The following is a 14051-nucleotide window of genomic DNA, read 5'->3' as shown; positions in this document are numbered from 1 at the left end:
GAAGAAATCTGAGGAAACCTGGCTGTTGGGAATGTTGCTCGGTAGTGGAAAGAGCAACAAGAGGCCTGAGAATACAGGGCTGAAAAAAAGTGAAACAGTGGTGGTTATAGCAAAGGCACAATTTTACTTATTTCTTTCTTCTTCTGCAAAACCTGCAGAAGTTGTTCTCTCCCAGATATCTCATGTTGGGACAGAATTGATGAGGACGAAGCTGATCTAGTAGTGGCAGACGTTCAGCTGGACCCCAGTCTCCTTCCACTTGTGAATGGGGAAAATGATGATCAAGTCTTAAGATTTTATTGGCTGGATGCTTATGAAGATCAGTACAGTCAGCCAGGTAACTATTCAATTAAAGGAGAAAATGCCATTCTGATTCTTTCTATGTAACTGGGATTTTCAGACTTGCCTTAATTATGTCTAGATACCCCCGCCTCTCTGTGCTTTATAACTTGTACATTGATCTCTTGTTTTTCCGTACCTCTGTCCTCAGTGCAGGACACGATCACTGGGCAAAGTAAGAATGTTGTCTCTTGGTCTGGTCTAGCAGTAGGGAGTTACAAAGGGAGCTACTAGTGCTTCTCGATGTTAGTGACCCACTGGCCTTCTTAAAACCCTCTGTGCTCCAGGAATAAGCTGGTATTGTTAATTTCTTACTCAGTGGTGCAACAATTGAGCATGCTTTCTTCTTCTTTCTGGAAATGTAACTTAAAATTCTGGTGGATTATTAGAAAGCCTGTACAATAGCAGTTGCACGATTTTATATGAAGGAAAGGTATGCTTATCAAGGGAGGAAGGTGGTCTGAAAAATACATGCTCTGTCTAGCTCCCTTTATTCAAACTGTCGAAATCTTGGAGATTGTCTCTAGATTAACACCCCTAAGATACTTTGTGCAGTTTAAGTGTGAATCCTGGCTCTCATTGTCTTCAAAACTGCAGCATTCTGATCTCAGCCCTGACAAAAGAAGTTGTTTTCACGTCTGTTCTAAGCACTTCCCATCCATTGTATCATTTCATCCGCAGCTTTAGGATCTTGCGTTTCTAATTTGTGCTTCATGTAGGTTTACCAGAAGGTTCTTCCATATGTTGTTGAAGGTTTTTTGGGTTGATGCTGTAAGCATTGAGTCAGATATGTTTCTCTGTTACACCTTTTGTTGTGAGTTGGGAATGCCAAACTTAAATACGAGATTGTGCTGGGCTGAACAGCTTGGTGATGGGAGTGGTAATAATCATAGATATCTTGATGAAATCAATGGCTCTAATATAAAATTGCTACTTTTAAAGACCCCGCTATTGTTCTTGTTCTTTTTTTTTGTCTTCTAAGTCAGTGGTTGCTGAATGGAACATAATTATGAAAGGATTTCTGTTCCTCGCATGCAAGGAGTGTTCTTTTCTCATTATGACTTTTTCAGGACTGAATAATAAAGACTGCACCTGTTTTCAATTAGTAGCGTAGAAGGGAAAATTTTGATACTGCTTTTTGTTTAACATGTTCGTGATCTTTGTTTATGCCTCATTTGCTGTGATGTCAAATGTATTGCCTGAAGAGTAAATACTATAGCTTAATCATAAGACTTTCAAACTTAATGATTTTTGGAGGCTTACTTTTCATAACTCCCTTTACTATCTTAGGCAGAGAACTTGAGAATTGTAATCCTGTTAACATTTTAAAGAAATAACGAATAAAAATTGCCCTTTCTTTCCCCTCTGCAAGACATTTTCCCTGTGTCTTGACTTTGCTTGCCTCTTGGTTCATTGGTAACATGATCTTTTTTTTCACAGACTTTGTGTTCTACAAGCTTCACTCCTATTTTTTCTTTCTTTCTTCTTTCCATAATCAGGCTTACAGGGCATAGGTCCTGATATCTCTTCTATAATTTCTTGGTTTTACATATGAAATGTCTCTGAAAACTCTTCGAAGTTAGCCTTGCTTTCATTGTGTGTGTGTGGGGGGGCGGTGGTGGTGTGTGTGTGTCTGTTGGACTAGGTGACCTCCAAATGTTCCTTCCATCCTAAATTACTCTACTTCTGTGAAATCTGGGGATTAAGACCACTTACTTGTCTGTGCTAGGGTTGATTAAAGTTTGTCTTTGCAGTCCAGGCAGCCTGTTACCCTGTCTTTGACTGGCTCATGTATTCTTTTTTTCTGTCTCACCTGCTTATATGTACACCTCTGACAGGTTAACTTCTCCATGCTCTTAATATTGGCAGCTGTTCAAGCAACCAACTCCTGTTTTGTGGTCTCTCCCATGGTTTCATCTTTCCGTATGATACAAACCTATTTGAGTTTTTTATCCCTTTAAAAAAGAAAAAAAAAAAAAAAAAGACTGCTGGGAGAACTTAATCTTCCCTGTCACTTAGATCTGTAATTTGAGCTCTTTCTAGATCCTTTTATTCAAACTGCCTAAATCTTGAAGATTGCTTCTGTATTAAAATCTCTAACATACTTTGTGCAGCTGAAGCTTGTATCCTTTCTCTCATCATCTTCAAAACTGCAACATTCTCTGTCCTTGACAAAAGTAGTCTTGTTCACCTCCATTCCAAGCACTTAAGAAATGATTTTTCTTAGCCTGTCACTCTCTAACTCTGTCGTCTGTCTTAGTGCATCTTCACTGAATTATCTTTGATCTAATGGAGTAAGAAAGGTGCCTTTACATCTGATAAATCGTGTGGCAAAGAAATTATAACTGTTAACCAAGGACTTGTTTGTGCATTGTCAGACTGAGGAGAAATGTAGGTTCCAAAATCTTCCTTATGTGAAACACTGTTTCTGAGACAGTCTCCCCTCTGATATTTCTGATTTCATTAATAGTAGTGTACTGTAGGAATAATGTCTTCCATGTAATCAAATTCCAAATTACTTCGAGTTTGAAAGGAATGCTGGTGAAGCCAGGTTTTTTGAGTTGTACTTGGAAGTTTATTTTACCTGTAATTCACAAACTGTATGTGAAAGTCAGGTGGCTTTGTTCTATGTTATTTCAGAGTTTAACATCGCTTGATTAGCAGTTCGCAGCATTTTGTCCTGATGTCACGTTCTCTGTGGCTCAGAGATGTGCATGTGCAATAATGATGTGGTCCACAGTGAAGTCAGTTGCACTAGTCCTGCTCTATATAGGCTTTCTGAATGTCTACTTTGGTTACAACTGCTGTCTTAGCATCCAGGATTTCTTGTGATGTCATACATCTTTTGGTGCCCTCATTTGTTAAAAATATTCAGTTAAAAACTTTTTACAGTTGATCAGCTTCTACTTGTTGTCTTCCGAATGTATTTCTACAGGTTTTATTATTAGTAGAGTCTTGATCTCACGGTACTAAAGTCTAGGAAAAATGAGCTAATTGTGCTGGTCTAGCTGAAGAATGAAAAATTGTAGATAACACATGTTTCAGGAGTGATTGTCAGCACAGGGATTCTGATTTTCTTCAGCTTTCGCTGACTTCTCTCTCCTTTGTCCCTCTCCCCATGAATTATCAAACTAATGTAGGTAGAAATGGAATATCAGAACAGAATTCTGAGATTGGCTGTATGATGCCATTTTGAATTTCGCATATCAAGGTGTTGCTATAGTGATGGAGGTGGGGGCATGAAGAACTATACAGATATCTATTTGTAAAGCTGGTGTTTAAAACAATTTAGAATGTGCTGATACATCGGAAAGATTTGTTGTTCAAGGACCTAAACCAGAAGTGTTTCTGTGCAAGAATACATAATAAGCTGCTTTAAGCAACATTAGGAATGATTAATTTAAGAATCGCATACTGAATTCTTTGCTCTGCCCTTCTTCCTTAGGCGTGGTATTTTTGTTTGGCAAAGTTTGGATTGAATCTGCAAACACCTATGTCAGCTGTTGTGTGACAGTGAAAAATATTGAGAGAACTGTTTATCTACTGCCACGTGAAACAGTAAGTATATCTTTTGAGCATGTCAAACGTAAGTACCTTTCATTCTCCTTATGGCAGGTTACGAGTTCTGGTAGTGTGTTTAGGGGAACTGTTGAAGTCAGTGTTGTCTGATGTAGGTGGTAAAGTTAACTACAACATATACATGGTGTATTGTATGTGAGATGCAGAGCAGAGCATTGCTGCTTCCCCCCGACTAACAGCTGCAGACAAATTGTTACCTCCACTTCAAATAATAACACTCCATTTCAAATAATTTTTTTTTATACTTGAGTTTTCTTGGCTGATTGCATTGTAGTTTGCCCTTAAAGAAGAGATACACGATTCATAATAGCAAAGCAAAATTCAACTTATTGGTCATGTCTGCTGGCATTTTTTGTTAATTTGTAAAACCTGACTTTTGTTTTTGAGGAAATTGACCTATCCACTGGCAAAGAGACAGAGGCTCCGGTAACTATAATGAGTGTTTTCAAGGAATTTAATGACTGCATTTCACCAAAGTATAAGATCATGAAGTTCAAATCCAAGGTTTGTCTACAAGCATCCTATTTGGTCATTTTCTGTTGTTCTGGTTTGTAAGGTGGGAAGTCTGTTGAAACACTATCCAGTGGGGGAGGTTATGCTGAAATGTAAATATATAACTCCTGATATGTGTAAGTGTACCTGCTTGTAAAAGCTGTCCCAGTGTCTTACCAAATATCCATACTCCTTTAAGAACAGTAAATCTGCAACATGATTGTTCCACCAGAAGTTTAAACATCCTGCTTTTGAAAATACTCATTTGTTAGCTTCTTTGAATTGAGTGTCAGACTGTCTTTCTTGCTTGCTGAGCTATTTTTGAGAATACAGAACAGATAGAAGTTCTGGTACCTAAAGCCTGGCTAACAGCTCATGGTGTCAAAGTTTAAAATGAAAGATTGTGCTGTCCAGCAGATAGGTCAGTGCACTAGGACTAGACTGTCTTTGTATTTGACCAGGTGTTGTGTTGAACTTTATCTCTTGGCATGTTTCATCCTTCTTCTCAGCCTTGCAGATTTATCTTTTTAGAATGCATACTGTTTGGAGCATGGATTGTCATAGTGCGTTTATATGGGAGGTAGCAAGTTGTGAGGACTGTCATCCAGTTTTGAAACTTGAGCTGTTCTGGTCTTACAGTTATGGGCAACAGTCTTATCGTGTTATTTTGCTATGTTCTGTTTGCTCAACAAATCCCTAAAAGTACATTGGAGAAACAAAATGTTGCTATAACAGAAAATTTGCACATACAGTAAAATAATGCTTGTCATAACTCTGCAGGAAAAGAGCTGATATCGCTGATAGTGTTGCAGATTTGGACTGAATTAGTTTGCTAGTGTGGGAAAGCTTTATTGTTCATTTACATAGAGTATTTGTCTTTTGGTGGGGGGGAGAGGTGGGGAGCGTGGGGGGTGGGGAAGGTGGGTAACATGCAAGTTAGAGGAAAAGATTTGTTCAGAGTGAAGTGCTCAAAAACTTTTCTCTTTCTTGCAGTAAGATGTCATTAGTCTGGCAAAGCTGGCTTTCGTTGTAATTACTGGGTGGTGTAGAATTAGTTGTAACTTTTCCCACGCTGGCAATCTTGTGACTTTGTAGGATTTGTTCCTGAATAGTTGATCCGGATATGGGATGGCAAGTAAAAATGCAGGAAGAATGGAATTTAACAATATGTAAATTAGGGAAAACAAGTTCATGTGGTAATTCCAGTTGGAAAGACTCTCAGGAGGTCATCTAATCCAAAGCTAGAGTACTTCAGAAAGTTTAAGTTGTTACAGTGAAAATGTGAGCAGTGTTTCTCAAATGGCACATTCATGCAAGAAATGATGTCTTTTCATCAACATGTAGCATTATTTACATCATTCAGGGAAAATGCATGCTTCGTTAGAACTTTGCAAAACTTTATTGTTATTTTTTTGTTCTAGCTTATTTTTTCTTTCAAAACTGATGCAAATTTAGCTTTTTTCAGTTTTATTAGTGTTATTTCTCTTGTATATTTGATTATAATTTAGTCATTATCTATGGCGATCAGAAAGGAATTAATTTAACAATAGGTAAAAAACAATTTTGTAATAGCTCACTGTTCAAAGATCCTTTCAGGAATGAGGGAGGAAACTCAGGGCAAATCAATTCTTCATTAAAAGAGAGGATGCAAACACTTGTACTCTGGTGTGCTAAGAAAGAAGAGTGTGAGTGAGGTAATGGAGTAATATAGCTTAACCTTCAAAGATGGCTTTTCAAAATCAAGGTAAACCATATGCAGGAAGTATTTGAACTGTTATTCCTGACGTTGGTTCAAAGCATATCAAATTTTTACTGAGTTTACAGAGAGCTCAGGATGAAAGACCTAACTGTGGTGTCCAGACACACAAGTGCAGTGCATCTGGGGTCCTTGGGTGCACCACAGGAGCGATCCCTAGCAGGAACAGGGAAGTAGCAGCACTGAGGCAACTGTTCAGATCTTACCTAGAATATTGTAACACTTGATCACCCTGATGAAGAAGGATTAGCTCAAGCGACAACAGGTACAAAAGATGGTAATTAGAAGGACGAGACAAAAGGAGAATCAGTTATACCAGAGATAACTATGGAAGAGCTTTATTTTTTTTTTTTTTTAGCCTAGTAAAGTGAAGAATAATGATAAGACCTTCTTGCTCTCTAAAAACATTAAAAGGGGGTGAGCAGCAAGAAAGCTATTTAAAGGACAGTTTTAGCAAAAGAACAAATGTATAAATTTTAATTCATTAATAAATTAGGCAGGATAGTTGGGGATGCAGAGAAGCTCTGGAATAACCTACCAGAAGTGTTTATAAACAGTAAGAATTCAAATTCTGTTCCAATTTGTCAGACTCTTCAGTTAACTGAATTTTACTAACATGGTAAAAGGCTATCCAGCTTTATTTTGCTGGCATAATTTTCTGCTGGTTTTGGTAGTTACTGCCTCCTGGAAGGGTTTAATGAGAACTGGAGCTAGCAGGAGGGTATGGCACTAGTAATGCGGGAGATAGGAGAAGAGACAGGATTGAAGAGCAAGGCTGTTGGTGGGGCCTTTGTAGGACTATTCAAGGAAAGTATTACAGTAACCCAGCTATTCCAGCTTAACACAAAATTGACTGTGAACAAGTGGCACTGAATCTGGGCAGGCTTACATCTCTGCAGTGGGGGGTCCTTTTGCTGCCTGCAAGGTAATTGTGGAAGTAGTGGGGTTGTCCCATTACTGCGCCCTCCTTTTCTTTTTGTCCTCTCTGAGAGACCTCAATTTCCCTGGTTAGATACCTTATTAATCTCTTTTTCATAAGGTGTCATCATCTTTCTTTTCGTTGCAGTCATACCACCAGAGATGATGTGTTGCTATACAGCCTTTGCATCTGTGTTTCCATAGGGGTGTGCAGGGCTCTCAAATTGAAATGGTGGCAGCCCTCAGCTGAGGGAATGCTCCAAAACAGTGATCTTCACACAGCTGTGACTGTACGTGGTTAAGAGCTAATACGCTTTAGAAGAACTCCCCTGATCTGTGATGCGCAGCCAGTGTTGCACTACGGTGTTGTGAAGGGTTGGTGTTTTGAAAGATTTTTAGAAGGCTAATGGCAATATTGCTCAGGTGAGCAGAGTACTCATGAGCAATGCGTTCAGAGTAACACAAAGTCTCAGTTTTGGCATAGTACGGTGAAACTGAGAAACTCTTCTATCGTTAGCTGGAAATCAGAAAGGTTACTAGCATACCTGCCATGCACCCAAAGTTCTTTTATTCAGAATATGCAGTTTTGTAATGACGCGGCGAAAGCCAGTATTTATACACTGAGACAAGTTGTTCTCTGTGCGTGTGCGCACGTGCGTCTTGGCCTTGCCAGCACCAAACTTTGTCCCTGTGAACAGATACACTTAAGCCATACCACTTCCTCCTGCACCTGCTGCTAATTGTAGCTTCAATGGGTTGCACTGCTGCCAAGTTAGCAAGTCTTCACAAATCAATTTGAAAGCAGCCTTACTCCACTTAGGAACTTAGCAGCTAATCACTGCTGCTCATTTCTGCTCTCTGAAGGGCCACTTGAAGGGCAGATTACTCTGCAGCAAAGCATTCATTCACTGCAGTTATGACCAGACGCTTGTGTAATTGAGCTGAGCTCTGTGGAATAACGCAGATGAATCACTGCAGCATACTATTTTTACACTATGTTCAGCTTGTGTTTGCAGCAAGAACTTGTTTGAAGCTTGAGAGGGTTTTTTTAAATTAAAAAAAAAAAAGGAGGGGGGGCACCAGTAGTATATGCTAAAACCAGTGCATCGCCATCTGTTACGTTACAGCTATGATGTGCTGCTCGTGTGAGGTGCTACTCTGGCACAACAGTTCAGATCTACATTTGCATGCTAATTTGTAATGCTGTTTTGACTTCATAGCGGTGCTCTCGTACCAAGTTATATAATTCTCTTCTGCTTCCATGTAGCTGTTGATGCCGTAGTTGTTTCTGGATTTGCCTTCTTCCTATTTATAGCACAGGGCCTCTCCTCTCCTACCCAGGCTTTGCAGCCTTGAAACTGCAGTGTTATGAGAAGTAGCAAGCTTAACTGCTTGTTGTAGTGCTCTGAGGGAGCTGTTGCTGATGCTATTAATTTAAGGAAAAAAAAAAAAAAACCACCACCCACCCAAACCCAAATAACTTTAGAGTTTACCTAACTGTGCATTTTTCTTAATTGTAAATTTTATTCCAATTTATGGTGACTTTTTTCTTATTAACTTACTCTAGTGGTATATTATGCTGACTGTATGTATAATGTGCTGAACTTAGTGCACTGTCCAGTGAAAATATGCTTTTTAATTTAAGGAGCCTCTAGGAATTCTTGTAGTAAGACTAGTGTTCTAGCATAGTTATGGCATAACATAATAATATATAACAGTGGTGCAGATGGTTTGTGAAGTATTACAGGGCATACATATCATGGGGTAGAGCATGGCATTTCAGCAGGTACCATAGCATTGTTGCACAGGATATTGTAATTATTTGGAAAATGAAGGTAGTTACTCTTAGAAACTGACAAGCTGTGCATGTTGTGGAGAATCGTTATTGTTCTTGAAGAAAGCAGAAGTGATACTTAACTTTCAGTAAAGTTGTACGGAACTTGAGACTGCTTTAACTATCTCTGTTAGAGAGATGTAAACAAACAACTACTTTCTAGTAAAACCCAAATCAACGAAAAATACAATACTGTCATAGAAATTATTCTGTTCTAAGAATGTAATGAAGTAAACAGCTGGAAGATGCTTGGGAAGTCAGCTCTCTCGGGTGCCTCTGAAGTGCTGGTACACTGAAGCATGCAGTACAGAAGGAGGAACTGTGTGCAGTTACAGGGCTACGATCTCATTGGGATCGCAGACACGTGGTGGGGTAGGACATGGTTAAGAAGGACAGGCTGGGATGGCGAGGAGGGGGATTCCCTTTTACATGTCAGAGCAGTGGGAATGCATGGAGCCCTGCCTAAGGATGGGCAAAGAGCTGGTCAAGAGGTTATGGGTCAGGATTAGAGGGCAGATTAATAGAGGTGACATCATGGTGGAAAAAGGGAAGCCAAAGCTCACCTGGAGTTGAATCTGGTGAGGAAGGCAAAGAACAGTAGGAAAGGCTTCTACAGGTGCAGGAGGACTAGGAGAAAATGTAGGCCTGCTGCTGAAAGGGACGGGGGATGTGCTGACAAAGGGCATGGAAAAGGCCGAGATACTCAATGTCTTCTTCACCTTAGTCTTTACTGCGAAGTCCAGCCTTCAGCTGTCCCTGACCCCAGGAGACCAGAAGGAGAGCCTGGAACAAAGATGACTTGTCCTCGGTGAAGGAGGATCAGGTTAGGGAGCATTTAAACAAACTGGACAGACGCAGGTGCATGGCACCTGATGGGATGCACTCATGAGCATAGAGGGAGCTGGCCAATGTCATTGTGAGGCCACACTTGATTATCTTTCAAAGGTCATGTTGATCACAGGAGGTTCCCAAGGACTGGAAGAAAACAAATGTCAAAGCTATCCTCAGGATGGGTGAGGGAGAGATTCGAGGGAACTAGAGGCCGGTCATCCTCACCTCAAGCCCTGGGAAAAGGTGATGCAGCAACTAATTGTGATAACAACTGTTTTCCAGACACAGAGCACAACAAGGTGCTTGGGAGGGCTTGGTGTGGATTTACAAAGGGGAGATCATGCTTAACCAAGCTGGTAGCCTTCTGTGAAGAGATGAGTGGCTTGGTGGAGAAGCGGAGAGCAGTGGCTGTTGACTTAAGTATGGCTTTCAACACTGTCTCCCATAGCATCCTCAGAGACAAACTGATGAAGTATGGGCTAGGGAAGTGGACAGCGAGGTGGACTGAAAACCAGCTGCACTGCTGGGCTCCAAGGGTTGTGACCAGCAGCACGAAGTCCAGGCGGAGGCCAGTCCCTAGTGGCATACCCCTGGGGTCCATACTGGGTCCAGTCCCACTTAGTGTCTGTGTTAATGACTTGGATGGTGGTGCAGAGCGTACCCTCAGCAAGTCTGCAGACAGTACGAAACCAGGAGGAGTGGCTGATATACCAGATGTGTGCTGCTGTTCAAAGGAACCTTGACAGGCTGGGGATGTCTCACGGCCTACCGGAATCTCACCAAGTTCAAAAACGGGAAGTAGCAAGTCCTGTACCAGGGCTGGAATAACCTCAGACACCAGGAGATGTTGGTGGCTGACTGGCTGGAAAGCAGCTTTGGAGGGAAGGACCTGATCACTCTGGTAGACATGAAGTTACACAAAAGTCAACAACATACCCTTGCGGCAAAGGCAGCCATGGGCACCCGGGGCTGCATGAGACAGAGCGTTGCCAGCAGATCGGAGGGAGGTGGTCCTTCCCCCTTACGCAGCCCTGGTGAGACACAGGTGGAGTGCTGCGTACAGCTGAGCTCCCCCGTATTGAGAAAGACGTGCACATACTGGAGCAAGTCCAGCATAGGACCAGAAACATAATTACAGGGCCTGGAGCATCTGTCATGTGAGGAGAGGCTGACAGAGCTGGGACTGCTCAGCCTGGAGAAGAGAAGAGAGGGATTGGTGGTGCAGATCGTATCATTGTGTGTAAACATCTGATGGGCAGGAGTAAAGACAACTCTGGCAGACTCTTCTCATTGGTGCCCAATGGAGGACAGGAGCAATAGGTACCATTTGAAACATGAAATTTATCAGAACATAAACCACTTTTTTCCTGTAAGGGAGGTCAGGCACTGGCCCAGGTTGCCCAGAGAGGCTGTGGAGTCTCCATCCTTGGGGATATTCAAAACCGAACTGGAGAGGGCCCTCGCAACCTGCTCTGGCTGACCCAGCTCTGAGCAGGGGCTGGACTAGACAATCTCTGGAGATGCTTTTCCATTTCAGCCATTTTCTGATTTTTGTGGTGGTCTGCAACCACAAGTTCTCATGAGTATGTCTGAAGCCTGTGAATTTACAGAATGTTTCCGAGCTTCCTTAGCTATTAAGCGTGTATGGTTTTTGTTTTGTAATGGTTAGTATACTTCTGTAGAAACTCTTCATGCTAAGAAAACCTAAAGGGATTAAATACAGGTACTAAAACATTCTTACTATCTTTAGATGGTTATAATGAGTTGTGGAATCGGTAATACACGATCAAGCCCATGATATTTGGGATGTATGTTTTGAGTGGCCTTTATTTCATTAGCTTTCTTACTGGACAGAGTGAATATTCAATTGAGAGATATTGAAAAAATAATATATTTGTTTTGTATAGAAAGTGGAAAAATACTATGCTTTTGAGATCCCGGATGTTCCAGCAAAATCTGAATACTTAGAAGTTAAATATTCGGTGAGTATAATTAATCTGATGAAAGACCATAACCTGCTTTCTTACCTAATTAAGAATTTTATGATTTTACTAAAAAAAAAAAAAAAAAAAAAGGCAGGATTTAATCTTTACTGGCTAGTGGCTGTACCTCTATTGCAGTGTGTAGTTAGTTACTCATTGTCTTGTAATTAAAAAAACAAGCAAACAAACAAAAAACCCAAAAAACCCCAAAAAACAAACAAAACACACACACACACCCCCCAAACGAACAGGTTAATACCTAAGCTTGTGGCTTTTTTTTTGTTATCATTTGTATGTTAGTTAGTCCTTAACAAAAACACTTCGTTACCAGGTAACCTATAACATGTTGATTTGTTATCATTAGCTCTATTTGTGTAAATAAAGCCGGGGGGGGGGGGGGGAAATACCTCCTACAACTGCTACATTCTTCCTACCTTCTCCCCCAGTTATAGTTTGCTTATTGATTTACAATGATCTATATTCCCAATTATCCCACTTTATTTTTTATCGCCTTGCCACTGAATCAACTAATCAGCCGAACAACCCTTTAGCTGTACTGGATCAGGGCCTGAAGTACTGTAAGAAGTCTTAAATGACTTAGTACCCTTAAATGTTTTGTTGAATCCATGTCTAGAATATAGCTGATATCTCTGCTTATATGGCTCTTGCAAATAGCAGCTGGGTGAGAAAGACTTTTGTTGAAGAGCTGTAAAATTGAGCAGCAAAGATGAAAAAAAAATCCTGTAAGAACATCAGTAGCTATTATTAATTAGAAAAAATACTTGATTTGGTTTCAAATGTAAGAGACTTGGCAGTCTTGAACCTATTTGGTCAGTTGCTGAAATAATGCCTTTTTAAACGTTTGTTTTTTTTTTTTTTTTAATACTAGTTCTAGGTGAAAAAGCAGCATCCCATAGAGATTTGCTACCTATCTCAAATTTTTCTTTAGCTGTGCAGAAACACTTTATCCAGTCTTACATGACAGACAAGATTAAATCTGTAACTATCTAAGTTTAGAACACGAGCAGTTTCTGTATTAAAATGATCATTGAACATTGTTGTAGTCCTGGCTGATGATAATATTTTTCTTTTACATCCAGTATGGGTGAAGAACTTTTGCTTCAGTGCATTTTTACATTACTGTCCTGATTTTGTTATGCACCTATTTAAGTCAAGTCAATAGTGTAATTTCTTCAATTACTGTAAGGTATTATGGTCTAAGGCTTTACTTGTGGGAAATTACAATGATTTCAGGTATTGTGTAGTTTCGTTAAGGTGCTGTCTGAATATAGTGTGTCAGCCTTGAAGACTTCTGTGGGGTGAAATGACTCACTGCTTTCTGTTACTTGTTAGGCTGAATGCCCTCGGCTTCCCCAAGATCTGAAAGGACAAACATTTTCACATGTATTCGGAACTAACACCTCTAGCCTGGAACTTCTCTTGATGAGTAGGAAGATCAAAGGACCATGCTGGCTGGAAATAAAAAATCCACGTATGCATGTGAAATACTCGGTTGCTGTAAAATGCACATAATTATAGATTGGGGGGAGGAGGGGAAATTTAAATTGTACTGATAAATTATCATTTTGTAAATTAACTTTGGAACTTATCTGTGTAATTTTCATTATCTGGTACAAATTGTAACTTACTCCTCCTATCCATATAAAGTTGCACACTGTATAGATGAGATTGTAACTTTGAATGGCAGTGAGAGGGAACTATGCAGCGCCTAGCAGCTACTCTTTGGTGCATACCCTAAAGCCACGTATACTGAGCTGAAGTTAGTTTCCTAGAAATTCATTCCTCTTTCTTCTCTTGATAACTTAAGATTCGTGTTTTTTCTGCAAATGTATCTTTTTAAGAACAAACTGCTGCTAGATGGCTTTTTTGTCTGTGTGTTAGTTTTTTTTTTTTCTGGCACATAGAAAAGTTTGTGGTGCGGAGCTCTTTTAGTTTGAAATCCTTTCTGTCTTTTAAGTGGCATGCACCATTTACAGGTGGTTATGCTGTCGTATTTTGGCTTGGTTAGAGCCCTTTATTCAATGTGTGCTGCGTATTCCCAAGAATGTAGGAAAGTTGATGATACTGGATAAAAGCTACATCTATTAGTGCAGTCTCCTTGGAGCACTTCAAATATAGAACTGATAGTATTGAACGCTGACACCAGGAGGATTCTCCTCTTCAGCACCTTGCTCACTCACTGGCAAAGCTGATAGCAGTAAGGATTTGGAGCTGGAATAGACAAGACAAATCCCTGACTGCCAAAAGATGGATTAGCTCTGATGGGTTTTCCACCAGACATTGGCAAGCATCAGTGTAC

The 14051-nt window shown here is 40.3% G+C and overlaps 1 protein-coding gene across 1 annotated transcript in view; it reads left to right on the top strand.

Moving 5' to 3' along the window:
• Window positions 1–14051, top strand: part of POLA1 (DNA polymerase alpha 1, catalytic subunit) — a 207297-nt gene that overhangs the window by 9541 nt on the left and 183705 nt on the right. The window contains exons 10-14 of the mRNA XM_087756792.1: window positions 159–337; window positions 3785–3897; window positions 4306–4422; window positions 11657–11731; window positions 13085–13223. Of these exons, the coding sequence (XP_087612918.1) occupies window positions 159–337; window positions 3785–3897; window positions 4306–4422; window positions 11657–11731; window positions 13085–13223 (623 nt within the window). The remainder of the gene's footprint in view (window positions 1–158; window positions 338–3784; window positions 3898–4305; window positions 4423–11656; window positions 11732–13084; window positions 13224–14051) is intronic.

The sequence above is a fragment of the Nipponia nippon genome, unplaced genomic scaffold (genome assembly GCF_047370975.1).
Source record: "Nipponia nippon isolate SJK-2023a ecotype South Korea unplaced genomic scaffold, ASM4737097v1 scaffold_2, whole genome shotgun sequence".
Classification (NCBI taxonomy): Eukaryota; Metazoa; Chordata; class Aves; order Pelecaniformes; family Threskiornithidae; genus Nipponia; species Nipponia nippon.
Note: the sequence above shows the minus strand (reverse complement) of the source record. Positions and strands in the feature narration are given on the sequence as shown.